Source organism: Mytilus californianus, unplaced genomic scaffold (genome assembly GCF_021869535.1).
Source record: "Mytilus californianus isolate M0D057914Y unplaced genomic scaffold, xbMytCali1.0.p SCAF_7, whole genome shotgun sequence".
Classification (NCBI taxonomy): Eukaryota; Metazoa; Mollusca; class Bivalvia; order Mytilida; family Mytilidae; genus Mytilus; species Mytilus californianus.
Genome location: NW_026262723.1, coordinates 79,718,676 through 79,745,994, shown reverse-complemented (window position 1 = coordinate 79,745,994; position 27,319 = coordinate 79,718,676). Strand labels below are relative to the sequence as shown.

Sequence of the window (27,319 nt, the reverse complement as noted above, 5' to 3'; positions counted from 1 at the left end):
TAAGATTTACGGGTCTACAAGTTTTGAAAATTAATATTTAATATTTGTGTTTGAAATCTGTCGAATATGTAAAATTAAAATATGAAAGAGAAGTAATGTGAACGTGATATGATTATCTTTGCGGCTATGAAGTACGTATGAAGCAATGACCACGACGGATAATGACGTATATTTGCGCCTATGAAGCAATGACCACGACGGACAGTGATGGTAGCTGACATCAATGGTAATGTTCTTAATTAACTAGCATGCAATACAGTAGAACGATCACTTTCTAACGAACCAAATTTCAAGAATCATAGTTTTACAATCGCTATATAGCTATTGGACGACGTATTCTGTTCAGGAGAATGATCATGGAGCTACAAATAAATGCAAGTGCCCCCGGAGACTTGAAGCAATTTAAAGACTAATACTGTCAAGCATTTTATTAATGAAAATACACAAACACAATAGTTCTACTGTTTGTAGGAAAGACTTGCATAACAAATTTGGGTTCTAAGAAAGATAACCGAAAATGTGATATTATAACCATTCAAATCCTAGGTATACTGAAAATTACAAAATAATTGCTAATTATTTCAGTTTCGAAAGATATGTTTCTTCAACCAAACATTGAAATTACAATTTTTTCACCGTACGTCTATTGTGTCAAATTTTTCACATAATTCTAGTTTAAAAAACATATTTGAGTTAACTAAATAAAATAAAACTACTTACAGCTGTATACCATTCCCTATTTAGGCAAAACCTTCGACAACTGTAGAATAACAATTCTTTTCTGCTTTATATGAAGGGCGAATACTGAATTGAACTCTTCAACACACCCAGTGTTTCAAAATTACGATTATCAACTCCATCAAAATTCATAACTCCTACCTCAATTATTAGTTCAAAAGGATTAGAATGGTTCGTTAAATTTTACAATGGAACACTTTCAACAAACGGTATTCATCAGTGAGAACATTTACATAATATTATCACATACATGTAATATCTGAATCCATGTCAATAAATAAAATATCTAATTAAATAAATAAACATGACATTCACACCATTTCACTAAAAATAAAATTCTTCAAAACTTATATATCACAAAATGTCACATGAAACAAAGCAAACGTATTGACAAATACAAAAGATTTACAGTAAAAGTTTATTCAACTCTGTAATGTCTGAAAACTGGAAAGCAATTATGAAAGAAACTGTAGTGCAGTTCGAGTGGCAGAGAAGAAGTCTATCTCATAGTTTGATTCGAGAACAAGTTTGTGGAATTATTTGTGCAAAACCTTCAGTGTACCACTGAAACATACATTTCTAAGAGTTCCTTCATTTTCTATAAATACATTTGCTAATACTCGATTGAATTCTCGGTATGGGCTTAATGACTAAATTCTTAATACTATAATCAAAATGCAATAGATAATCATAATATACAACTAATATTGTTGCTGTGAGTGTAACTTAAAGATTAAATAAGGCATGTTCATGTTTATATCAATATTGTCGAAACACATTAAAAAAGAAAAAAAAAGTTCTACAGCACAATATGCAAGTAGAACTATTTTTACTATTACTAATGAATGAGCGCACTGAATATGACACATCAAATATAAAAAATAACCGGTTAATATATACCGTTTCTTTATCTTAAATCCGGATATATTAAACAAAACGTGTTTTTGATTCAGATGCTGGTATGTCTTTATTGCACTATTTGAAATCCGTATTTCTTCTCATCAACAATATCTTTGTTTAAAAGTCTGTGCTTGGTGTATCTTCTTGCTGTTGTTGAGGCTTAACAGCCGTACTTCTGGTTATTATTTTGAGAGTTCTTCCGGTTCCAGCGGGTGTTCTTTGTGGTGGAGTTGCCTCTCTTGACTGCTCCACAGAACCTGCAATATTAACACGAGCCTGTCACACATTGTTCAATTAGTTTTAATTTCAATACAGTAAATCATTAACTATACACTTAAACATTAAATCAGTGGTTACTTCCAGCCTTTTCTTACGTAATTTCCTATCTTATCCCGATCTTACCACAGTTTTAACGTTTGACTAAAAGCTATTACATAATGTATAGCATGGTGCATTGATAATTTCATACGATTATCTTATATTAAACAGATGGTTTAACTTTTAGCAAAAGTATGTATTTTCAAAGATTCTGTCATGTTTCCTCTGTTGATTTAGCAATTTACCAAGAACAACAAACATTTTGATAAACGCCATAGCAGAGGTGTTTTACAGCGTTTGTATACAGCTTAAATATTAACATATAATTGGAAAAAAAATATATTCAAAGTAAGTTAAACGAGTAACTATCTTGTTAGAGAAAACAAACATTTGTCAGTAAAAAAATAAAACTAAGAAGATCGACAATTTGCATTGTTAAAAAAACCAGACATGTCAACAACTTTTCAATGATTACTAGGCCATATTGATTTGTTCAAACACATATTGATTTGTTCAAACACATATTGATTTGTTCAAACAAAGACCTCTTTTTAGTTTTTCGTCTATCAATCTACGTCGGCCCGAAAGTAGCTTATCTTCATCAGGTTAGCAGATAAATCACTGTATGTATTTTTATATTTACTATGAAACCATGCGATTGGTCCATTATGATAAATTTCTACACATTGGATGTATACGTCAATTAGTCTTAGAACATTAAAGTGTTGTACAATGTATACTGTACATGTAGAACGCGAAACACTCTCTATTATATCGCATGCGAATTAGACGCAAACTTAAAACAATATACAAGTGCTAAACAAGTTGTAAATTCCTTCCACGGAGACACCAAAGATTATTAAAGACCGTGAAACAAATAAATATGACTTAAATACCATCTCCTGACAATTGTACTTAAGAAATAAAACACTATCTATTTAAACACACTCAATAGAGATCATCGTAGAAGAAACCACCTCTATCGGACGTTTGTTGCCAGTCCTAAAGTATCAAAATTTTACAAGCCCCTAACGAAGTAAAACACGTTCTTGTAAGCTTTCCTATTATTTGTTTTCAAATGATTTTATTTTGCTAATTTCAAAACAACAATTATATTAGACCATCCAACGTCCTTATTTTTTTTATTTCAAGAAACCAGATGAATACGGTCTCGAGACGGACAGTAGAAGCACAATCAGTCTTGGAAAAGTCTACACATCCTTCATCTACACGAGTTAAACCATGAATACCAACTTAACTTTCATAATAAAGATATTTCATGATGGAAGAATCATTACACACACATCTGTTCAGAAAGATATCTTCTACAACAATACAACTCAATGTTTAACACCAAATGAACAAAAACTAATACAAAAATTCATGCTCCATTAATTTAATAAACAGTTGCAAAGGTTAATTGAAAAGGCTGCTATCATAATTCTTTCAATGAGTGCAGCAGTCTAACGCGAGAAACGGCTGTGATATTATGTTTCAATTGTTTGTACTCAGATCATTCATGGCAGATACGCATTAAAAGGGGAGGATTTTGTTCTGTCCATGTCAGTAACTTTGGGAGTGGTTTTTGTTTCTATATTGATCGGGTTTTTTTTTTCTTTAAGAAATATTGGTGTAAATGGTATGTCGATAGAATTTAAACAAATTATGAACACCTTGTGTAGACTAGGGGCGACATATATCTTGATATAGCGGTTTTGGTATATGCATTTGAAGACTGGGTGATAACATATAGATGCCTCATTTTGTTTTATTTGTTTGGATACCGTCTCGTTGATGTTTGCCCTTTATCTCCATTTATTCATACTCATATGGAAAAAGATGGGATGATTATACATTTAATTTATTCCGACTCATGCTGACAATTCTGCCTTAACTCTTCAATGACATTTTAACGTCTTTGGTTTGAACTAAAATGGGTATATCGAAATTGGATCAACAACATCACTTGATTATTTTGAAAAAGGGAATGCCATTTTTTAGACTATTTTCATATTCAAGGTGTTTTAAATAACCATCGTGACAAATACATTTGTTTTTTTATTAAAAGTTCATCACAATGCTAAAAGTAGAGGAAAATGCTCTAAAACAATTTTGTACCCTTCACTAGACCTACAAATCAGACTCTTCGTTGAAATGTTGAGATCTTATGTTGTCACCAAAACTCACCGCCGCCTTTCTTCAAATAGATTTTAGTAAACCATTTGTAGTTGTAAGCAAATAGTAAACACAAAACATTAGACAGAATAATTAGACACATTAAGAGGTTTGATGAAAATGAAAGGAGTAGGTTACCATTCTGTGCTCCTGTATCACCAACAGACATCTGTAAATACTTAAATGACCGTGAAGGAATATGTCCGCCCATATAACGCTTATTCGTCAACTCCTCCCCACTAAGTGTATCTGGAAGTCCATCATCTTCATCAGAAGGCAGATCATCCTCGTCCCTTTGTTGTTTTATGGGTTCAGCAGCTAGGAATAATGGGGTGCGGGTGATTATAATTATTGCCATGGAAACATGCACAGTGTAATATGAAGATGACTAAGTGTACAAAAGTAAGGAGAACACAACACAGTTACTCAAGAAATCATTTTTTTGTGGCTTATTATATATTTAACTCGTTGTAATCATTCTTTCCCTAGCCCAATTTAAAGAATTGATGTTTTAGTTGTTCAATGCTTAATTATTTTTCGGTCTCTTGTAATTTGATATCATAATCACTGACTTAATATATCAAAAGCAAACCATTTTAACATATTTTGAAATCTATTATATTCAGTATTTTCTTATCATAAACGAAAAACACTAAATAATATCCATTACAATTATTTTATAAGGAGTAAAATTGTTAACATATACATACTATATGCATTTTCCCGTCTGTCTTCAGATTACATACATCACTGTTGACAATAACTGTGTTTTGTTTTTAAATGATAAGCAACAAAGCATTTTGGATAGAATTTAAGCTTTACATGTAAAAAGCTAAAGCTAAAACGGCAAACTACGTTTTAAATCTGAAACTGTTAAATCGAGTATAAATAAATATCGATTTTATTTTTTTTTCAAAAATATTTCCCTTAGATAAAGAGATATTCGTTACTTACAAATGTTGCAATGGAGTCCAGGAATTAATAGTAACATAGAAAAACTGTTACAACAACGAAACGGGAAAATAACAAGAAGAAACGTGTTAGTGTAACCATGGTGACTGAGTAATACTATACCTGGTTGGTCATCATCCTGACATTTAGCTAATCGCTGGAGAACTCTAAATGATGGGGAAGGTATGTGTTTTCCAGTATATCGTATCGATCCCTGCTCGTATTTACCAATAGAGCTTTCCTCTTCGTCTGAAAAAAAATACATGAATTTAAATGTGCTTAAATGCTGGGTTTGCTAAAGGCCGATTCCTTAGAAAGGATGCGGAATTCAAACTTCGCAAAATGCATTCAAAAGCGAAAGAACACTAGCCAATCATCTCAACAGCAACTGCATGTGAACGCTCATTTTAGGTTAGGAGAAATTGTAATGCGCAAATTTATTTAGATTTGGTTTAAAATATTGATTAAGAATCCTAAGTCAAGTTCTTTAAATGTAAACACAAACACACGAGTCTTGGAACATGCACGGTGAATAAATTAGATTTAAGTCTTGATTTAAAATGATATTGCTGATTAAAATATACCCCCGTTTACAAGGATAAGTCCATAAGTTTCTAATTGCAGAGACACATTTCTTCGAAATTGGTTTATAGAAGGTTCTTTAAGCATATGGGTTAAACCTACCATCATCACGATATTTATCATAAGCGTCTTGTTGATATTGCTGTTGACCATTTAGCTCAGTATCATCTTGGTTTGATATACGTGTCAACTTTCTGAACGCTTTTGAAGGGATGTCAGTCTTCTTATTCAATCCAGAAAACGTCATTTCATCGTCTATAGAATTGTGTCGTAAAAGAGGATCTCTTGGTGGATGTTTTTGACGAGGAGCACCTGTTAAGGATGAAGGATTTTGTTTAAATTTGTTGCAGTGATTACCGAGCAATGGATACGAATGCAAATTCAATGCAAATAAATGCTTAGTAATTGCTGTATTTAAGATTGGATCGAGTAAAATTTACTGAACTATATTTTAAGTCTTTAATGTCACCACACAAAAACACATGCTTAAAAACAACAAATATATATATGCCTAGGAAATTAAAATAATAATATAACCTACAAATTAATATAAATATACAAATATGAATTATTAAAAAGAAAAAGTGAAAAAAGAAGTTTTGGTATTAATACAACTACAAAAATGTACATGATTTAATATTGATATACGAATTGTCAGCTGGGATGGTTTACCGATTAAGATCAATTTTTCAACATTTGGAGTATATTTTTCTCAATATATATTCCACAAATGACGATTATGTAACAAAATCAGGCCTGTTGCACAGTATCATTTAACTTTTGGTATCGATTTTGTAAATTATTCCTAACTAAAATAAAAACCAGCAATGAGTATGTACATATACACACATACAGTGGAGATCACTTCTAACCTCTCATTAGAACTGTCAGAATAATCTGTCATAGAACTGTTCTAAACTGTCCTAGAACAGTTCTACCTAGAACAGTTCTACCCTAGAACTAAGTAGAACTTTTAGAGTCAGGATTAGTTCTAGGGTAGAACTGTCCAAATCAGTTCTAGTCGTAGAACTGTCAACAGAGCTGACCAAATCAGTTCTAACCGTAGAACTGTCAGCAGAACTGTCTAAAACTTTTCTAGCCGTAGAACTGACCAAACCTGTCAGGATTGTAGAACAGTTCTAAATGACGTCACTGCAGTTACGACATTGTCCGTAACGAGAAATGTTAAAACAGTGCTGTGATGAGAATTTTTAAAGATATATATTATATTCTTTTGACTTATTTATATTTAAGACAAAGAGTTCTTAAAACTGTTCTATGGATAGAACTGACTAAATCAATTCTAGCCGTAGAACTGACCAAATCAGTTCTAATCGTAGAACTGTTCTTGTAGAACTGTTCTAGCCGTAGAACTGTTCTAGTCGTAGAACTGATCAAAGATTTGGTCAGTTCTAGGTAGAACTGTCTAAAGCTGTTCTAGGGTAGAACTGTCAGGATCAGTTCTAGGTAGAACTGTCTAAATCAGTTCTAGGTAGAACTGACCAAATCAGTTCTAGGTTAGAACTATTCTAGCTAGAACTGTCTAAAAGGTGTCAGGATGACAGTTCTACATACTGTCCTAGAACAGTTCTCCTGACAGATTATGACAGATTTGATGAGAGGTTAGAAGTGATCTCCACTGTACATACAGTAAAATCCACAAAAACATCGCTTAAAAGAGAACAGTATTTTCCCTCATTACATTTATTTATTGTTTAACAGTGTAAAATTACAATAAATAAAGAGAGATAAATAATTGAAAATAAAAAAATATTTGTTATTAATAATATATTATATATATGGAGGATTATATTTTGCTTTGTGTACATCTAAGCAGAGAATTATAATTTCGAATGCATATACAATATTTATAAGTAAAAAACGTAAAAGAAGTTTAGTGTAGACAATCAAGAAAAGCGCATTCAAAACAAAAGCTAAACTTGTACCAACATCGTAAGCATGAAATATATACGAAATCTTTTGGAAACCGATTATCCTTCTCCCTCCCCCTCAAATATGATAGGAAACATAACGAGACGTTTCATTTTATTTAATGAAATCTATATGAACTAAACGAATAAATGTACTAATCTATAAACTTGCTCAGAAATCAAAGGTTCGAATTCACCGAAAAAGCAAAATTGCGCAGAAATCAAAAGTTCATATTCACTGGAAAAATAAATGGGACACAGATAATGCCCCCCGCTGGCATACAACGTTATAAAGGGACATAACTAGAGAACTGTAAAAGTGACGCCACCCAAATTTGAACTTGATCTGTGTTTTATGGTAATAAGCATAAGTTTCATAACATTCGGTTGAGGCAAACTAAAGTAAGAAAACGGACACGAAAAATTCAGCAATTTTTCCATTTATAAAGGGGCATAACTCACGAACGGTAAAAGAGACGCCACCCAAATTCGAACTTGATCTGTGTTTTTTTTTGTGGTAATAGGCTTTATGTTTATCCGACGTACGGACGGACTTACAGACGGACAAGGGTAAACCTTAATACCCCTCCGCTATGGCGGGGGCATAACAAAACTGCTAAGAAATCAAAAGTTCCTATTCATTGGAAAAACTGATTACATGATAACTAAATCCTGGCTTGTTACAGTCACATTTTATTAAAGCCAGGTTCGACCCACCATTTTTTTCTTAAAATGTCCTGTACCAAGTCAGGAATATGGCAGCTGTTATCAAATAGTCCGTTTCTATGTATCTTGGCGTTTGTTTTTGTCGCTGTTCAGTGTTTCTGTTGTTCCGTTGTTTTCCTCTTATAGTTTATGTGTTTCCCTCGGTTTTAGTTTGTAACCCGGATTTGTTTTCTATTAATCGATTTATGACTTTTGAACAGCGGTATACTACTGTTGCCTGTATTTATTAAATCACATTTTGTTAATATTTTTTGCAAATAGTGAAAATTTTCAACATCTTAAAGTTACATTTGTAAATGCCAATAAGAAAAGACAACAAATCTGTCAAAATTTATTGAACGTGCTTTAAATATTTAATTTACAAATAATTGCATATGCATTGTTACAATGTTATTGCAGATATAGACGTGCAGAAGCCATGCATATCAGTGTTTAGTACTTGGTCATGAAATATTGATGTTTTGAAAAAGGGACTGTTTATATTCATATATTAAATTCAAATCAGAGGAAAGAATGCAGTTATACGGCTAGCAGTGAAATATTGTATTTATAATACTGCATGGGCTAAGCAAAAGGAATAAAAGATTGAGTCCAAATGAAAGGATAATAGATTGAAATATTACACTCCGTGTTTGTCTCTGTTTTATTCTCCTCCATTTCATTGTCATACAGAGTTTGTAACAGAAGGAATGATAATCCCTGCTTCCTTTGAGGACCTTCTCGGTCTGGAGTTAAGAGGACGCTACTCTTACCTGAAGATTCGCTCTCCTTTATCATTTTATACACCGCGGAGTTTTCTATGTCTGCTGCTGGTTTATCTGGCATTCTGTGAAAAAAGTATACAGTTAAAAAATAACTTTTATGTGATATCAATACCGTTTAATGAACAATCGCTTGTACTGGCAACCACATGGGTATAAGAATTACAGACGGAAGTGAAATATATGAGCTTATCTTGAAATATACCTTTGACTACATTGCATTGTGATTCAAAATTCTGAACAAACATAAATCAACTGTGTATCTTTTTTTTTAACGTTTACATGCTATTTTCTGAAGAAAAAAACACGAAACGTTTTAAGAAATTGCTAGGGGATATAAATACAGAAGAAAGAACGAAAGAAAAAACAGAATTTCAATGAAATAACCGTTTTTAATTTTCCATTTGATTATTCTCTGAAAATATAAACGCTTGCGGTAAACAATTGTTCATAGATTTGTATATAGCGACCGAACTCTGTCTTCAATATGGACATTACAAAATGTCAACCATTTTCGATTTTAATTGTTTGGTGTATACATGTAATCTATATTAACCAAAATTTAAAAGTACAAATGAAAAGGGTACTTTTTACTTGGTGTTCCTGAATATACGAAGAAGATGACGAATAATGACAGAACCGGTCCTACAGTTCTTTTCTTTTTTCTCCAGTTAGGTCACCAGACATAAACTGCAGTTTTATGAAAATAATACATGCAATGGCTAAGTGGAAAAAATTAGGGCGAAATAAAATATTGATTTTTACCAAATAAGGTATGACACGAAAGTACACATAGAGACAACATATGTCACTCTAACCTTATCAACTTTAGGTTTATAAATTTGAAAACTTGTCATACAAAATATAGTTTATGTTGTTTCCATAATTTTGTGTTTATATACTAGTATTCTATATTGACAGCATAAAGTTGCTTCTACGACCAAGTTTTCCTAACAAATCCTGCCGCTTAACAAAAACCTACTGTTTTTGACTATATGCAATAACAGGGCTTAAGAAGGGGTATTTCCAAACTCTGATGTGTCATTGTAAATGTGGTCGAATTTTACAAGAAGTTACAAAATTGTGGAAAGAAATTTGAAATTACACGACAAAAGTAATGAAAAAACTCACAAATTTTATAATGTACAATTACTATCTATGTACAACATATACAACGACCATGCACACATTCAACTATAATTGATTTATTTCGATATTGTCCCTTTCAGTTTCGAGGAGACTGGGATAAGACAGAAATTACTTTTTTAAGTATTAAATAAAATCAAGGTTGTTGTACAATGTTTATGTATGTTATCTTTACCAGCGCTATTGTAATATAATAAAACAATTATATAGTGTTTAACCTATCAAACATCGCAACTTTCTCTTTAAGTGCTTTTTTTAAAAAGAAAATAGCCGTTTTTATTGAAAATGACACCACTGCCATCGTTTAAAGCTTCGATTACAAGACACATTTAAAGAAGTTTTTAAGTTGCTCAGGTTATCATGTATAAGTGTAAAATGAAGCTGACTTTTCATTTGCGCTTATATTTTAGTATTGCATAAGGTCATGCTTTTCTTAGACTGCTTCTGACTTTACCCTAAATCCGTTGGATATGTACTGATCGATACTTAGTTGTTATTGGCTTTGAACTAACTTTCCGTAAACTTGAGTACTCTTAGATCGATAAATTGTGTCTTTTGTCTTAATGTTTGTTGTTTTTGTGCTTTGCGTCGATCTGTAAAGTGTAGCCATTTCAAAATCTGTTTACAGTTTGTTCTTATGTTGTTATACCACCAATGTACCAGGTTAGGGAAAGGATTGACCGCTCACAAAAATCCCACAACATTCTATATATGCCTTCCCCAAGTCAGAATCCTGTGTCATTTTTGTTTTTCGTTTATTGTTTTGTCATAAAATCAGACTGTTGGTTTTTTGCTCATTGTTGAAGGCCGCATGGTGACCTAGGTTGTGCAGTGACATATAAGTGCTTCAGTCTGCTTCATTTAAACTCTGTTGGATAGTTGTCTTATTGGCAATCATATCACATCTTCTTATTTTATATTTTCATATGCAAGTAAACACTGGAAAATATACCAGTTTGCGGTTACAACCCTTCCGGTAAAGGATAAGCTAAATTCAATTATACTTGGAGAAATTAGGAATCATTTCTTCGATGAAAGTATATATATGTGTAATGAAGACAACCGAAAACGTATTCCTTGGCTTTATTCAATATTCAAAAAGAAAATGATGTGACTTATTTCAATAACTTCAAACGAAGTGCAAACATGTAAATGGGCTTTTGGGTTAAGATGAGAATAAGAAAATCGCCTTTAAAATTGGACAGTAGGATATATTGTTTGTATAAATAAAGCAAAAATTTCTTACTGTTGATACAAGAAAAGGTTCCCTTCCAGCAAAGACATTACCAATAGGCTACTTTTGTTATATGAGTATATGAAACCACAAATATTGTAATTATGTGAAGGAAATTTCTACTATTACAACACTTCAACATGCACTTCAAGTAGGATGATGTTTCATAAAGGAACACAATTTATACAATATAAGGTGTAGGAAGAATATCAGTCTACCATCGATTCAATAAATATTTTCGCCATATTTTTGTTGTTTTATGTAGTTTACGCAAGCTTTAATGGAAAACGTTTTTTATTTACGATAGTATTCATTTCAACCGACTTGTGACGTATTTTAGCATTGCCACAACTTATACATATACACGAATTATCTATCTCAAATAAGTTCATTATTGTTTCCTACCATATACATGATATAACTAAAGAATAAAAACACACATGCTGCTTAAATATATTTTTGACAACTTTTGACACTTTATATTTGACATTCAACACAAATTACGCATGAATAGGCTAAATCTAAACAGATATGTTTTGTAAAGGGTGATTAAAATGTCCCTTTTTTATAAAGAGCTGATTACTATTACAAAGATCCATGCATTTTTTGTTTCTACTCTGTGCCTATTGATCGCATCATGCTGCGTTTATTTTTTTTTTGTATGCTTGGTCTCACCGAATAGTCCTCATCGGTACAATGTAGTTAAATTGGGGAGTACTTGATTCAGAATGTCTACGTGTACGCCGGCTGTAACAAGATTTACAGTTGTAGAATGATCGTCATTTATACGATTGCTGTTTACAAGTTTGAAAACAATTAGTTAACATGATTAATAAAAATATAAACACACACGTTCTAAAATTAGTAGAACTTGAAACCACTCCAAAACTGCAGGCAACTTGTCAATGTTATAAACAGAAACAGTTTACTGCTGCAGAATGTAAGTCTGATTCAACAGTAATGAGTAAGACAAAAATGTGATTTACTAACAAATGTAAGCGTGAAAATATATGAAAATGCCATTAAATTGTTTAGAAATGGGCACAACATAAATATGCAGGTAATAAAAACATGAACTAAAACAAACTGAAGAAATGTCTTTATTTCATTATTCGAAGGATCTTATCAACACTGTAAATCTTTTATTATCTAATTGATATTCATATCACAGACTTGCCGTTGGTGGCTGCCATTTTGGTAAATTGGTAGATTGTTGTCGTGTTAAATACAAATTTCATGACTAAGTAGTTTCTGAAGAGATGATTTAATGTTTTCTGCCTAAAAGTCTTCAGACAACTATATGTTTGCCAGTGTTGGCGATGTTACAATTCAGGCATCTAATTATGGAAGAAATGTTCCAAATAAACTTGTTAAAACTGTTCAAATTGTTTTTATACAAATTTCTCCTTAAACTTTATTTTACAATAGAAGCAATCAAAATGTACAGCACATAACCAAAATCCAATTCACAAACCGTTGTGCCAAACAGTGAGAATGACTGACAAATTGGTTTCAGAATTGGAATTTTGAAATTATTTTGCACAAAGTGGCAATTTCATGTATATAATTAGAATTAAAAAAAAATAAGTACGTGCGGCTATTTCGAGTCGTGAACGGGCGTTAATATTTCATAAAAATCAATCAAAATGACCATCGTTCCTATGGAATCAGCAAAATAAAAAAAATGTACCAAATCTATTGAAACTTTATAGAAATGTGAGTTTCCATGTTATATATGAGCAGTTACTGTTTGGAAGTTTCAAAATAGCTACAATCATCTTGGAATCTGCTAGTTCGGGACAACTTTCGCTATTTAAAGTAAAAGGAAGCAAGCAAGCAAACATCTATCAATCAAATTAAAGTAAAAGGCGTTCAAGTCGACCATGTTTGGTACAATTATTAAGCTATTTTGTGTGTTGCTCAATCCTTAGTTCCTGGCTAAATTTAAGTGCACTGTTGTTTGCCTTTCATCTTTTTCTTTTTGGTCATATTATTTTTCTATTTTTTTTCTTAATTAATGGTTTTTTGCGTGTTCTTACTGTGTTCAGAGAAGATTGTAAATTGATTTGAAAAACATGTAATGCAGCAGTTCACACTGACACATGAACCAGAGCTATCGTTTTGTATATTGTTTACTAAATAAATTGTACGTAAAATTAATTATAAAGGGAACTAGAACTTCCCAAGATATTTTTAGACAATCTACTATACTTTACTTACCCAGACACCGCAGTAACTGAACCTTGACTCTGTGTTCTCAGTTGCTGTTCCGCATTATCCTTAGAGTATACATTTATCGGGTTATTATATTGCACATGTTTATATGGGCCTTGTTGTGGTGGATTCTTAACTGGTTTTGGCTTACTATAAGCCACTTCAGCTTCCTCATCTACAGTTGGACCTTTGTAGCCCTTTGGCATTACCTTCGGTGGTGGACGACTGTAATCAAACCATATACTACTATATTGTATTTCACTTTCATGATTTTTGGGGTATTTTTTTTAATTGTAGAGTAATACTTCAGAAATGAATGCTTCTTTTGGTAATTTTATTGGGGTGTAAAAGTGTTGACCGAAGCACATTTTGTATGAAGGTTAATTTTTGAATGACGCGCGATTGTTGTTAGCCAATCAAACTAACGGATTCTCGTGAAACATACATGTGATGTAATTATTATTATATAAACATACTGTGAATGCGAACTATTGGTGTACGTTGTAATTAACGATACTAGTATACCATAACTATATCATAGTCTTTATTAGACCTTAGAAATGTTCGCTGGTCATGTCGATCATCTTGTCTTCTTTGAGCTTCTCTGACGTTTTAGATTTAATATCAACCGACTATTCACAATCATAAGCAAAGAAAGCAAAGATCATGTACTTTAATGACTCTCAAATGTTTCCTTATACAAGGTGTAGTTCGCGTTTATGTCTTACACAATTATTGTTGGTTTATGGATAGTTTTAAATTAGGTTGCTGAACTGAGTTAGAATTCCAAAATACACAGAAACGAAAGATTTGTGTTTTGCAAACGCAAACTGTTATATCTCCGCCGAGGGATTATAACAATACCACTAAATCTAAGAAATTACTTAAAGACACAAAGATCGGGACGACTATTTCGTATTCATGTAAAAATTATTGAATATATCTTACTTTCGTTTCTTAAATTCTTTCAGATCAATACCACCCGTAAAATATGCAAAAGGTTTAGGCTGACCACTGCCTTGTTGCTTCATCATGGTATTTAGAACTGCATCTGGAACCCTTTGTTGATCTCCAGTTGGTTCCTCAGAAGGTGGCTATTAAAACATGAATTCTCAAATTAGATCTTATCAAAATTGATGCGAAACAAAATAAGCGTTGGTCATACTGAATAAAGTCAACAGTAAAAAATAAAGAGCTGCGCCATCCTTTTAGTTTTGAAGATTTTTCAACAATGTCATATCAGAAATTTATAAAAAAAAACATAAAGGAGCTTATTTCAATAGATATAAACAAGTCATCATAGTATCTTGAAAACTGCTCGAAGCGTTTTTGAGTTATTGTCTGAAAACTAGAAAATTCCCTTTTTTTATGAATAAACTCAGAAACGTAAAATCTAAATTTAATAAAAATCAAAAGGGAGATTAAGTCAATAGATATAAACAATTCACCAAAGTTTCATGAAAATCGGTGAAAGCGTTTTTGAGTTATTGTCCGAAGTGTTGACGAATGACGGACGGACGGACGGACAGCGGTATACCATAATACGTACCGTCTTAGACGGGCATATTAAAATGAAGCAAAATTGAATTCGTATAAAAACGAAGCAAGATTGAATTCGCGAAACTTTTAACGAGTTCCTTATTTGCGTATCCATTTTTATAGAGGTAATGATAGGTTGAACAAATCCTAGATTGCAATAACAAATAATTTTCTGAATTATTGCTGTTAAGAACTTTGTTTTCCATCTTCATTAACTTATTAAGCATCCATGAAAACTCATCTAGTCGTTTGTTCAGTATTTTGTTTGTTATACACTACTGGTTACAAATCGTACACAGGATTAAAATTCGGGAAAGATTCCTAGAAAGGTAAATATTTAGTAACAACTGAGATGTGATAAGGAAAGGTATGCTTTCTAGTTGTAATTAATAATGACTTTCAATGTACGAACTCCCTGGTGCATTGTTGTGTCTGTGGGTATAAGCATTCGTTTTCAGAGAAATTGGAAATGAATTTTTACTGTTCATATTAAATCGTTCAACACGATTGCTGGGGGAAAATGGAAATCATTGATTACATTTATACTGCACACAATATCATGTGATGCAAAACACATCATGTACATCGTTTTCTGTTTAAGAAAACAAGATTAGCATGGAACAGTTAATACAATATGAAAAACAGGTGTTTTCCCCATTAGAATTACATGAATGCTTCTTCGTCTGAAAACATTAAAACTATCTATAGTTATCTACATTCCACTGTTTCTCGTCATTCACGCAAAGTGATTGCCATGTTCTGTAATTAATTATACGTACTGGCTGCCAATTCTTATATATTTGTATGTATGCATGTCTTATGAGTTCTCTTTCAGTAAGTACTTAAGCGAAAAAACGTACACTTTGTTGTGCCTGTACTGTAATTACACATATATATCGATGGCACTACACATCCGTCATCTTACTATTCTGATGTTCTGATAATTACGACACCTCAGTGTCATTCTTGTTATATAATGTAAAATAACGAGTTATCTATAAACGTATGGGAAAGGTGTGCATGCATAATAAAAATTCTAAACATTCCTAATGTACAGAAATTAGTCCAAGACTGATGATAGAACAAAACAAAGACAATGTTACATGTGAACAATTACTTCTTAAATCTTACCTGTATTTTCCGTTTTGGAAGAGACCATGCGCCGGGTAATGGGAGAACTGGGAGAGGTGGTGGTGGTGGCGGTGGTGGTGCAAAGTCTGAAGGTGGTGGCAATGGTGGTGGAGGCGGCGGTGGTGGTGGTGCAGGTGCCGCCGATACTTGAGGCGACGAGGGTGTTTGAGAAAAGTCCTCCCTCATCGGGCTCATGGGACTGTAAACAGTATTCAGTTGATTCATCTGATTGTCAGAGACACTTTCCTGGTATGTAGGACTAGGACGAAGATCTGATGATGTGCTTAATGGCGATCCGAAACCACGTGGTGGTTCCGATATATCTGAAGCAACCCCACTATCGGTTTCTTGTTTCGGTTCATTTGATTGTTTAATAAACTCGTTATAATAATTTGGAAATTTTTCAAACGGTGATAATATATCCTCAATACTACTTATTCCAGTTGGTACACTACTCTTTTTAGGAGTCAAAATTTTGTTTTGATTTCTATAATTCTGGTTCACTTCATTATTATCTTTCGTTAAATAACCTTCCGATGGAGTACCGGCGGAACATATTTTAGCTTCGTATACAGGAGCTTTCGGAAATGAGCCTCCAGAAGTCTGTCTTTGATAATTCGGTCGCGACTCCTCCCGAACTGGAGGTGATGGTGGTGTTTGTTGTTGTTGTTGAAGTCCACTAGGGAAAGCGTTAATCCTACTTACTTGTACAACCTGTCGTCCATCATGTACCTGGGGATGCTGTTCGTAAGATGGCTGACGTTGATATCCTGTAGATGTTTGCCTCTGAAGAGATGTATCATTAGACTGATAACTTCTTTGTTGATTATCATCAGGTCGCTGATGTTCGTACCCATTGTAAGATCTAATGCCTGAGTCTTGACGTTGGTATGGCGACTGTGATTCATTGTAATTAGAATTTACATAATATCCATTATTACCTGGCTGAGAGTCATACGAGGGAACGTTCTGATTTTGATACATATTTGATGATGTTTGTCTTGAGTAAGATGGACCACTTGTATTACTTCCTCTTCTTTGTTGTGTTTCTCCGTAAGTTGGTGGTGCTATGCCATATCCAGGAGGACCAGGACTGAAGTTTGGACCTGGTGATCGGTTCTGGTAAGGATCTGGCTGGTATGGATCGTACATGACCTGTTGCTGTTGTTCACGACTGTAAGGTGATGTATTGTACCCTGGACCGTAATTTTCATTTGCATTTCTCATTTGACTGTATGGTTGCTGAAATCCAGCATTTGGGCGGTACGGTGTCGGTTTTGGCATAGTCTGTGTGCTGTATTCTTCACGTCGTGGTTGTTGAGGTTCATATTGGTCCTGATAGTTTCTATATCCGCCTGCATGTCTTGGTAATGATGCAAACTGTCTAGGACTGTCACGTTCGTCAGGGTACATTCTTTGTTGATAAGGGTATCCTTGTTGGTACATAGGATAGTTATCTGAGACTGGTGACAAACTCCTGAAAGAACTGGGACTTTCTGATTGTGTGCAGTACTGATTATACTGGGACATAGGTGTTGGACTTACTGGAGCACTAGCTGCAACTCTTGGACATCTGAAATAAATGTCCATAATGGATTGTATAGAATTGTAAAATACTGCTAGTACCTATTTCGAGATTGTTATATATATTTTTTTTTTTTTATTTTTTCGATTTATAATAAGGAGACACTTTTGAATTACTAAACTTCGGAAAACACTATTAATTGTTTCAAGTCATAATTATATGAATTAAGAAATGTATTAAAAATTAAGTACTTAGCAAAAGGGCATGCAGCGAACCATATAACCCAAAGAAACCAATAATGCCTAAAAACTAGTGAGGGGATAATGACGTATGACAGACATGAATGGGGTATAAACATAAAACACATAAAAATATCATTTAAAGACAAGTACAAGTTATTCGTAGAGTAGTACATATCTAGAAATCTAATCTTTATAGATAAAAGTGTACTGGAATATTAAGACACTGCCGACAAAGCAACTATTGAAGGTGAAGATTCAATAAAAAAGAACTAACTAAACAATTTATAATTGCTAGAACAGGTATGGTCCTACATCCTGTCGACACTTATATTTTGATATTGCATTTCTTAGACTGTTCATGACGTCATTTAACTAAATCCGTCGGGTGTATCCAGATTGATATTTTAGTGGGAATCATGGTTTGTAAGTTTGAATTGGTTTGAACTAGCTTTCAGTAATTGCTATTACGTAAGTACTATTATTTCGGTACTTTGTGCATTTTTCTTCAAGTAAGTAGGAGTTTTTTTTGTGCTTTGTGTCGATCTTATGAGTCAAGCCTTTTCCAAGTCGGCGCATTTAAAAGCTTACTATATGGTACATGTTTTGCTCATGGTCAAAGACCGCACGGTGACCTATAGTTGTTTTCGAACTCTTCATTTGGTCTCTGATGGATAGTTGTATGAAAATAAGGAGATGTGGTATGATTGCCAAATGAGACAACTATCCACCAAAGTTCAAATGTAGTGGATGTAATCAATTATAGGCAAACGTACGGTCTTTAACAATTAAAAAACCCAAACCGTATAGTCGGCTATAAAAGGCCCCGACAAGAACAATATGAAACAATACAAACTAACGGCCTAATTTATAACAAAACAATTTACGAAAAAATCAAATATGACAGACATGAAGCAACGACAACCACTGAACTACAGGCTCCTAACTTGGGCGTCCACATGAAGAATGTGGCGGGGTTAAACATGTTTGAAGGAGCCAATCCTTCCCCTAACCTGGGACAATGGTGCAACGGTAGAATGGCAACCATACCATATCTACTTACAAGTAATAGGTATATGTTTACCATTTTAGGGGTATATGTCGAAGTGTATCATGGTACTATATTACCATGGGTGGTTTTTTGTAGCTTTGATTGTGATCGAAACGTCATAAATCCTTAAAATTGTCATCATAAATAGTAAGTAAGTATACGATGTAGCCTCAAACTTGGATGGTAAATAAATATTGGTCACTTGTATTTTTCTCAAAGATTTTATTGTGCAAAATGCCTTTCAACGCTTTTTCAAAGTTAAACCTTAACTTCGACATTAGTACAAAGATGATAGCATATACTTTTTCTGTAGTTTATTAATTTTTTCTCTCTTTTAAGATTATAGGGCAAATGGAGGATATACGTGAAAATTTATTATTTGCACTCATACGATACAAAAACACCAGGAAACAACACAACGAACAAATAAACAGAAAAATACGAGAAAACAAGCGGAAAGAGAAAAACAAACACACTGTGTCTAAAAAATAGAGTATACAATCTAAGTTAGTTTGTTTTCATAGATTTTCATAGGAGCCATTAACGAATCCTGCTAAGCATCGTATTTTATCTAAACAAACAAACATGTTGATTTCCTACCAATAGGAAAGCACATCTTGACAAATCAATTGACATATTTTGTAGTTGTACAACAACTGAAACTAAATCACATTCTACAGATAGCCGGATTACATTTAAATTAGATTTTCGGGGAGACTTTTATCTTAAAAATCTTAAATACGTCAACATGATGAAGTGTAGTATTTGTTCGCATAGTACCTATGGTTAAAATACACATTCTTTAACCTTTAAACAATACAGTTCTTGACTTTTTTTGTATATATTACGGGTAAGGTGATTTAGATATCAACCATCCAGAACATGCATGATTTTGAATTTTTTAATTTCCTAATAAGACTTGTGGACCTGTTTTTGCTAGACATAGGAAAACAGGAAAGCAAATGCAATAACTAACCTTTTGATCGTTAACTGTAAAAGATCTCCAGAATATCTTATCAAATCCTGTCCTTCGTTGTGAGAAACGTTTGTTACGTTGTTGTTACCGATCTTCAAAACTATATCTCCAGGAACGAGAACATTCCCTGCCACACTTCCTGGTGTTACCTATAACAGGAAAAGCCAATTCAACAGTATGAAACAAACATTTTTTTGTCCCATTCTTATTTACCTCTCCTTTTGACAAACTATAAAATCGTAAATCTTTATCAGCCGAGTTGAATAGAGGGTAACTAATGATTTCAATATCAATTTCACAATTTTAGTAAATCAATTTGTTTTGTTTTCGAAACTTGGGTTATTATAATCTTTATCAGTTACAAGCACAATTGATTTTTACTAGATTTTGATGAAGGGTTCAGATACCCCACGATTACAGGTAAATACCTGTTTTACATCACTTAAGTTTATGAATGAAATAGTTAAACAATTACGCCATTATTACACTGAGATTTATTGTTCATTAAGGGAGAAAACCCCTGTCAATTGATACCTTTACTTGTTTCACCGTTTAATCATTTGGAGTTCACTCAGTATGATATTGGTCTATATACAAAGACAACACCTAACGCATACAGAAATACGTAACCATTATGGCCAAAAGAACAAGAATGATTTATAAAGTACAATACATCATAAAAATGCAAAGTCAGAATAGTATAAATGATTCAAAAGTAGATGCGATATATACCCGACCTCATTTTGTACCGTAGCACATATTCTTGTCACCTACGCAAGAAAAAAGTTGCGTTGAATCAATACAGTACTACAAATAATACAGTATTGTTGTCGGTTGAAGTTGACGGGTCTCGTTTGACTTATAAAGAGAGGTCACCATATGGCTATCATTCTACAAGTAAAGAAAGATCATCGTCCGAATATCATTCTTCCAGTAAAAAAATATCACCGTAAGGGTTTCACTATATCAGAAAAGAAAGGTCACCGTACGGCTCTTATTAAACTGACAAAGAAAGGTCACCGTACGAATCTCATTCTTATTATAAAGTAGGGTCACCGTACGGCTCTCATTAAACTAGTAAAAAAGGTCACCGTACGGCTCTCATTCCACTAGTATAAAATATTACCGTACGGCTCTCACTATACAAGTAAGTAAAGAAATGTCATCGTACGGCTCTCATTCTACTGGTAAAGAAAGGGTCACCGTACGAATGTCATTCTACTAATAAAGAAAGATCACAGTACGGCTCTCATTTTACTTGTAAATAAAATAATTGTACGGCTCTCATTCTATTAGTTATGAATGATCACCATACGGCTCTCATTCTACTAGTAAAGAAAGGTCACTGTATGGCTCTCATATTTTATTTAAGAAAGTTCACCGTACGACTCTCATTCAACTATCAAACAAAGGTAAATGTACGGCTCTCATTCTGCTATAAAAAAAATCACTGTAAGGCTCTCATTCTATTTGTAAAGAGAGGTCTCCGTAAAGCCCTCATTATACCAGTAAAGAAAGATCACCGTACTCCTCTCATTCAACTAGTAAAGAAAAATTACCATACGGCTATCGTTCTTCTAGTAAAGAAAGGTCACCGTACAGCTCTCGTTCTTCTAGTCGAGAAAGGTCATAATACTATTACGGCTTTTAATTAACTAGGAAAGAAAGGTCATCATACGGCTCTCATTCTATTAGTAAAAATATCACCGTAGGGCTCTCACTAAAGGTCACCATACGATTCTCATTCTACTTGTAAAGAATGACCACCGTACGAATCTCATTCTACTAGTAAAGAAGGGTCACCGTACGGCTGTCATTCTACTAGCAAAGACAGATCACTGACGGCTCTCATTTTACTTGTAAAAAAAGATCACCAAACGGCTGCCATTCTACTAGTAAAAAAAAGGTCACCTTACAGCTCTCTTTCTCTTGGTAAAGTGTCAACGTACGGCTCTCATTCTATTTGCAAAAAAAGGTCACCATACGTCTCTCATTCTAACAGTAAAAAAGTACCCGTACGGCTTTCATTCTACTAACAAAAAAAGGTCACCGTACGTCTCTCATTTTTCTAGCAAAAAAGTCCCCATACGGCTTTCAATCTACTAGTAAAACGGCTTTTATTCTACTAGTAAAGATGATCACCGAACGGCTCCCATTTTACTGGTTATTGGACTGTTACTAATGTGAAATGCCTTGAGTGTTACTGGAAATATCAACAGAAATGCTTTTTACAAATGTAACTCAATAATGTTGCTTCGATTTTCTGAATTTACGATGGGCTCGATATTTTTATTCAGTACTGTTGAGAGAAAAAAAAAACCCGTCCGCTGTCCTCAAGCTTTGTAACAGCAGGAAAAATTTTGTAACACAACTAATGGAAATTGTTATATCAATGACTATCCTGCTCTCAGCTGAAATTCTTTCTCACAGAGTGAAACAATGAATAAAATATCCCGCTATCTAGTTGACCATATACAAATAATTATTTCTGTATTATGTAATGATTATTTAAAACTTTACGATAAAATATGCACATTGGTATGTAAAATGTCCGGAATTTAAGGGGGATGTATTCACATTAATACACTTATACAATATTAATGAAACAAAAGATGATTAATCACAAAAACGTGTAAATATCTCGTTTAATAGTCATTGAACTAACTTCTCAAGATGTTTACGCCAAGTTCTAAACAACCTCACAAAATCATGTAAATCTTTTTACATTGCCGAATCGTTTTGGCACTTGTGAGTCAATCGTCTGCAATTTGCTGTTAACCTTCAGAAGGAGAAATATTTATAGTATAAATGCACGTTACCGTGGAGTTTCTACAGATATTTATTTTGGATTGTTTATCGCAAATGTGCAGATTGTACAGATGATTATAAAACTTAAAGCATTATTTATGTATCGGTAATTCTAACACGTTCATGTTCTACGTGTATTGTTATGATCATTCAGCAGCTTCAATTTTTTTCAGTATTGTCAAAATTTCAAAAATATGAGTTAATCTACCTAAGCCAGTAGGATTTTATTTGTATTCTATAAAAATGAGATGTGGCATGATTGCCATTGAGACAACTATCAACTAAAGTTAATGGAGTGGTAGTGAGCGAATATTATGGACCACCTGGTTTCTATTTTTTTTCCGAAAAGGAAACTGCTACTTCACTCCGAATGAAACCGAAGAATTTGATGAACAGGTGCACGACATGCTATACACAAGTACAGTAGTCGATGTAACTGATAGGTATAGATAAGATAAAGTGTAGGTATCCGATAAACTTAGTTATATCATCGGTCATTAACAAAGCAATCAAGTTTCTCTGAAAATAGACAGATTCATCAACAAAGTACTCCTTGTTTTATTTGATAAGAGATGTAGTTTTTTATCATTAATCTTTTTAGTTTGATTGATAGTTATATAAAGATAAAACATCATAAACAAAAATTGGTATTTGGTTCAAATGAAAGCCTAATAAAAAAAACTTAAAATAAAGGTATTTTGGTTAAATTAATATAATAAAATAATAAATTAGATTAATTATTACTTTTTTTATACTAACTTTACTTTTCATCATTTCCAGTTGTTTCAGTTCAATTAATTCTTCAAAACTTACCGAAAAGTTTGATTTATTCAAATCCTATATTTTATCCTTGCACATTGCCGATCGATTTGATAAGTATGATCTCGAATCACAAAAGCACTTGTAATATTACTAAAGAAAAGTAACATCTGTTTCGAATTAAAGGAAAATATTAATCTCTGTACTAGAAAATTAGTGTGATTTGTGTATTTTTGTTTATCGTGTTTATAGAAGGTACTAAGTTAATTAAGACCAGTCAGTGACTCGTTAACTTTATTTGCTCTGAGGTGTCTGGTGTTGATAAGAGGTACATTTTTGTATGTAATATGGTATAACACAGGAAAAAAGGGGGGATATTTACCCAAGGGGTGTAATATGACATCATAATACAGATAGTGATAATGTACATCATATATAATTGTTGTAAATTGAATAATTGAATTTGTAAAAACAACATAGTGTTCTTACCATTACGTATTGTAATATTTGTTAAAACGTATGTGATAGAATACATGTATGTTAACTATTAGTGAATTTTTTCTCCGTCTTGCTTTAAAAGAACGGAAAAAAAGTTATTGCAAAATTCAAATATAAAGTTGTATAACACAACGATCGTTTAAATTTCATTTGTTACAAATTCAACATTATATGAAAGTATTTGCCGAAAGTAAAAAAATTGTGTATTCCTACCTTCTGTACTGATAAAGGCTGAGCGAATTCACGTCCCCCTTGCAAACGAAATCCCCAGGGGACCTCGCCACTGGACCTCTGTAGCCAAATAGTTTCCATATTTAAAGCCCAGCCCTTCTACTGGGCAATATTCTGAAAGAGAAGGTGGCAAGAGGAATGTACGAAAATTTTGGAAGATGCAGCTACAAAGATAATTTAAGATAAGACGTTGCTATGGTAACAGCATACATCACAAACACCCCATCGTCTGCAAAACAGATACATCTTGTCTGTTCGAAGGATTTATCTGTTTGATATGTTATTCATTTTCTTACGGAAACAGAAATAGAATTTGTATTTCTTTCATTTTTTTTTATTTGAAATTTTCATGAAACCGATAAGACACGTCTATATTTAAGTCATGACTCATTTCTTATTTATGTAATAACTTGAAAACGTGAACTATTTTATTCACATTATTTACTTTTTTTATCAGCTTTATTGGTAACAATAAAATTAGCTAACTAAGTGATATTTACTAAAAAGAACATGAATATATATTAACAAATATTGTTTTTTCGATTTCAGTTTAGATACAGAATTCAACAGTTCGAAGAATAAAAGTTTATAAGTTTGTAAAAGATTTCAAATAGAAAAATATAAGTACATTTTGCCCATGTAATTTGTGTGTTATTTGAGCTTTCTCGGTCTTGAATAACGAGTTTTCATTTGTTCCAATATTTTTTAAAACTTGGTTAGCTATTTTTTTCCTTATTTGATTATTCATGCTATTGTTTATATCCATTCAGTAATAGTACAAAGACTGATGATTATAATTATTAATGTGCATCAACTTTAACGATTAAAAAAAAGAGTAAATAAACAAAATGTTTGGCACACCCACAGGGAATAAGATTTGTTAACGATTCAGGGACTTATTTGATGTGGGAATTACATATCAAATGGAAACATAATTTGTCACTCTGTATAATGACGGTACTAGCCTCCCAAGTCGGTTATACAATTTACAAGCAGATAACCTTCTGCAAGTATCACACAAAGTTATCATTGTTTCTTCTAATTAGTCGTCCAGTTATCTTGCTTATTCATTGTAGGAGTAATGTCTTCACTTATATCGCGTGCATAGCTCGTGGAAGTAAATGTGTACTTTTATCTTCACTTTTAACTATGACAATCAAAATGTCTTTTCTTTTCTTAATTATAAATGGACAAACTAAGTTGCGTAAATTATATTTTATTAAAGCACTCAAATAATACTTTATTTTTCTATCTTTCTGTAAATTCAAAAATAGTCTTTGAAATATATATACCACCGTTCTAAATTTTTGGAAATGCAAGCCGTATTATAAATATTTGACATGCGCAGATGGCATTCTGATAATTGAACGATATATATCAGGTAATTGTTTATCGACGGTTAAATTAAATTGATATGCTTTGCGTGCTAAAAATATGTAGTAAAATTAAAAACATTTTATACATAAGAAAACACAAAACATATAATACCATCAAGATATGGGATGTTAAGAAAATTTAGAAACTGCTGCGTTCAATGCGAAATCAATTTAAATCTATAAATTGCACATATTAAAATTTTCCTGGCATGATTTCGTGTTAACTTTAACGGAGATATTGTACTGGGAAAGAAGTAAAACACTAGAAACATCGTAAAAGTCAAAATAATGACAAAATAGGCGACCCAATCTTCTCCTGGTGAATTTTCCTTTCCGTGATGAAGACGCTGCTTTTATTTTTTAACGAAAATTAATAAATAAATATATATACGTGATGTTTTTGCAGGAACGTTTCATATATCGATAAACGCGAAAAATATGTTTATGACTGATTTGTTTTACATCAAATTTAATGGTATCGATATCGTAAACTGGTTGACACTTTCACCAAAGGAAAAGGTATGCTAAGGCCATTTTGTTTTGTCATTTGAATTAGAAAATCAAACAGTATTATAAACTACCAAACAACATCTTTCAAATGTATAAGATTCATCAGTCTATAAAGATATTAGTATTTGTTTTTTTTTAAATTTTGTCTTAAATATTTACATTAGTCACTCACTGTGCTTGAAACGTTTTGTATTTAGTGCAAATTTAACCGCAAAAACTTTTTAAAAAATATCCTTGTTTTAAAATCTTGTCATCAATTTTTAGAAACGAGCCAAGGCGTTACCCAAAGAAACAATTTGCTACAATATGCATATTGCTAAGATGTTAATGTGTGTATATGGAATATCTTATTGAGTAAGGTCTTGGTTCATATCTGTTGTGTCCGAAAACTACTTTTAGGTCAAATATGCCAAAAACGATATGTTCATGACATTTCAGCGACCTTTCTGTACTAAAGTGTCCAAATTATAGCAATCTGCAGCTGGCCATTTACCATTAAAATTAACCTTATTTTTAAAGGATTGAATAGTTTTACTATTTTTGCAATTTCAGGGACGAAATAATGATTATATAATCTCACCGCCTCCTTTTATCACAAATATTGAATTTGGTAAAAGTTTTTCGTGATAATATTATTAATGGAGGGGAAAAATGATAGTTTTATTTTAACTTGATAGACTTATTGATAACAATCATAATTAAATTATCCTGTGATATTTCTGGGATTGATATTATTACCCCCTTAAAACCGGAATAAAAGAGAGGCGAAAGATACAAAAGGGACATTCAAACTCATAAGTAGAAAATAAACTGACAACGCCATGGCAGAAAAAGCATGGACGTTGCAAACATTTCTGGTGGCGTTTGACGTTATAGACGTAAAAGGTTGAATTACGATGATGGCGATAATTTTTTGCAATATCTTTTTCATTTCAACCTACAATCACGTTTAATTAATGAGATGTTATGCTAAAGTCAGGGAGAGCATGTTTTATTTGTT

General features: G+C 32.7%; 1 protein-coding gene across 9 annotated transcripts; it reads right to left on the bottom strand.

Moving 5' to 3' along the window:
* Positions 1-413: 413 nt before the first annotated feature.
* Positions 414-24,615, bottom strand: LOC127708772 (uncharacterized). Of its 9 annotated transcripts, none has more exons than XM_052213882.1 (11): positions 24,416-24,614; positions 20,138-20,286; positions 16,347-17,919; positions 14,625-14,770; positions 13,683-13,901; positions 12,138-12,209; positions 8,945-9,147; positions 5,767-5,976; positions 5,206-5,331; positions 4,270-4,449; positions 414-1,895 (listed from the first exon to the last, which is right to left on the bottom strand). In XM_052213882.1, exons 1-11 carry the CDS (start codon positions 24,512-24,514, stop codon positions 1,756-1,758), a joined length of 3,117 nt encoding a protein of 1,038 aa, XP_052069842.1. In that variant the 5' UTR covers positions 24,515-24,614; the 3' UTR covers positions 414-1,755. The 9 variants fall into 9 exon arrangements, with proteins under 9 accessions (XP_052069842.1, XP_052069844.1, XP_052069850.1 ...); XM_052213884.1 differs by having other exon boundaries at positions 9,074-9,147; XM_052213890.1 differs by having other exon boundaries at positions 17,052-17,919.
* Between the last annotated feature and the right edge of the window lie 2,704 nt (positions 24,616-27,319).

Bases quoted from the DNA above. Each gene is read 5' to 3' on its own strand.
- LOC127708772 (XM_052213882.1), bottom strand. From the start codon at position 24,514: ATGGAAACTATTTGGCTACAGAGGTCCAGTGGCGAGGTCCCCTGGGGA. The intron at 12,210-13,682 runs GTAAGTAAAGTA...ATCTTGTTACAG, and splicing joins TCAGTTACTGCGGTGTCTGG to CCGGCGTACACGTAGACATT. The intron at 5,332-5,766 runs GTAGGTTTAACC...ATTTTTTTTCAG, and splicing joins TGATAAATATCGTGATGATG to ACGAAGAGGAAAGCTCTATT.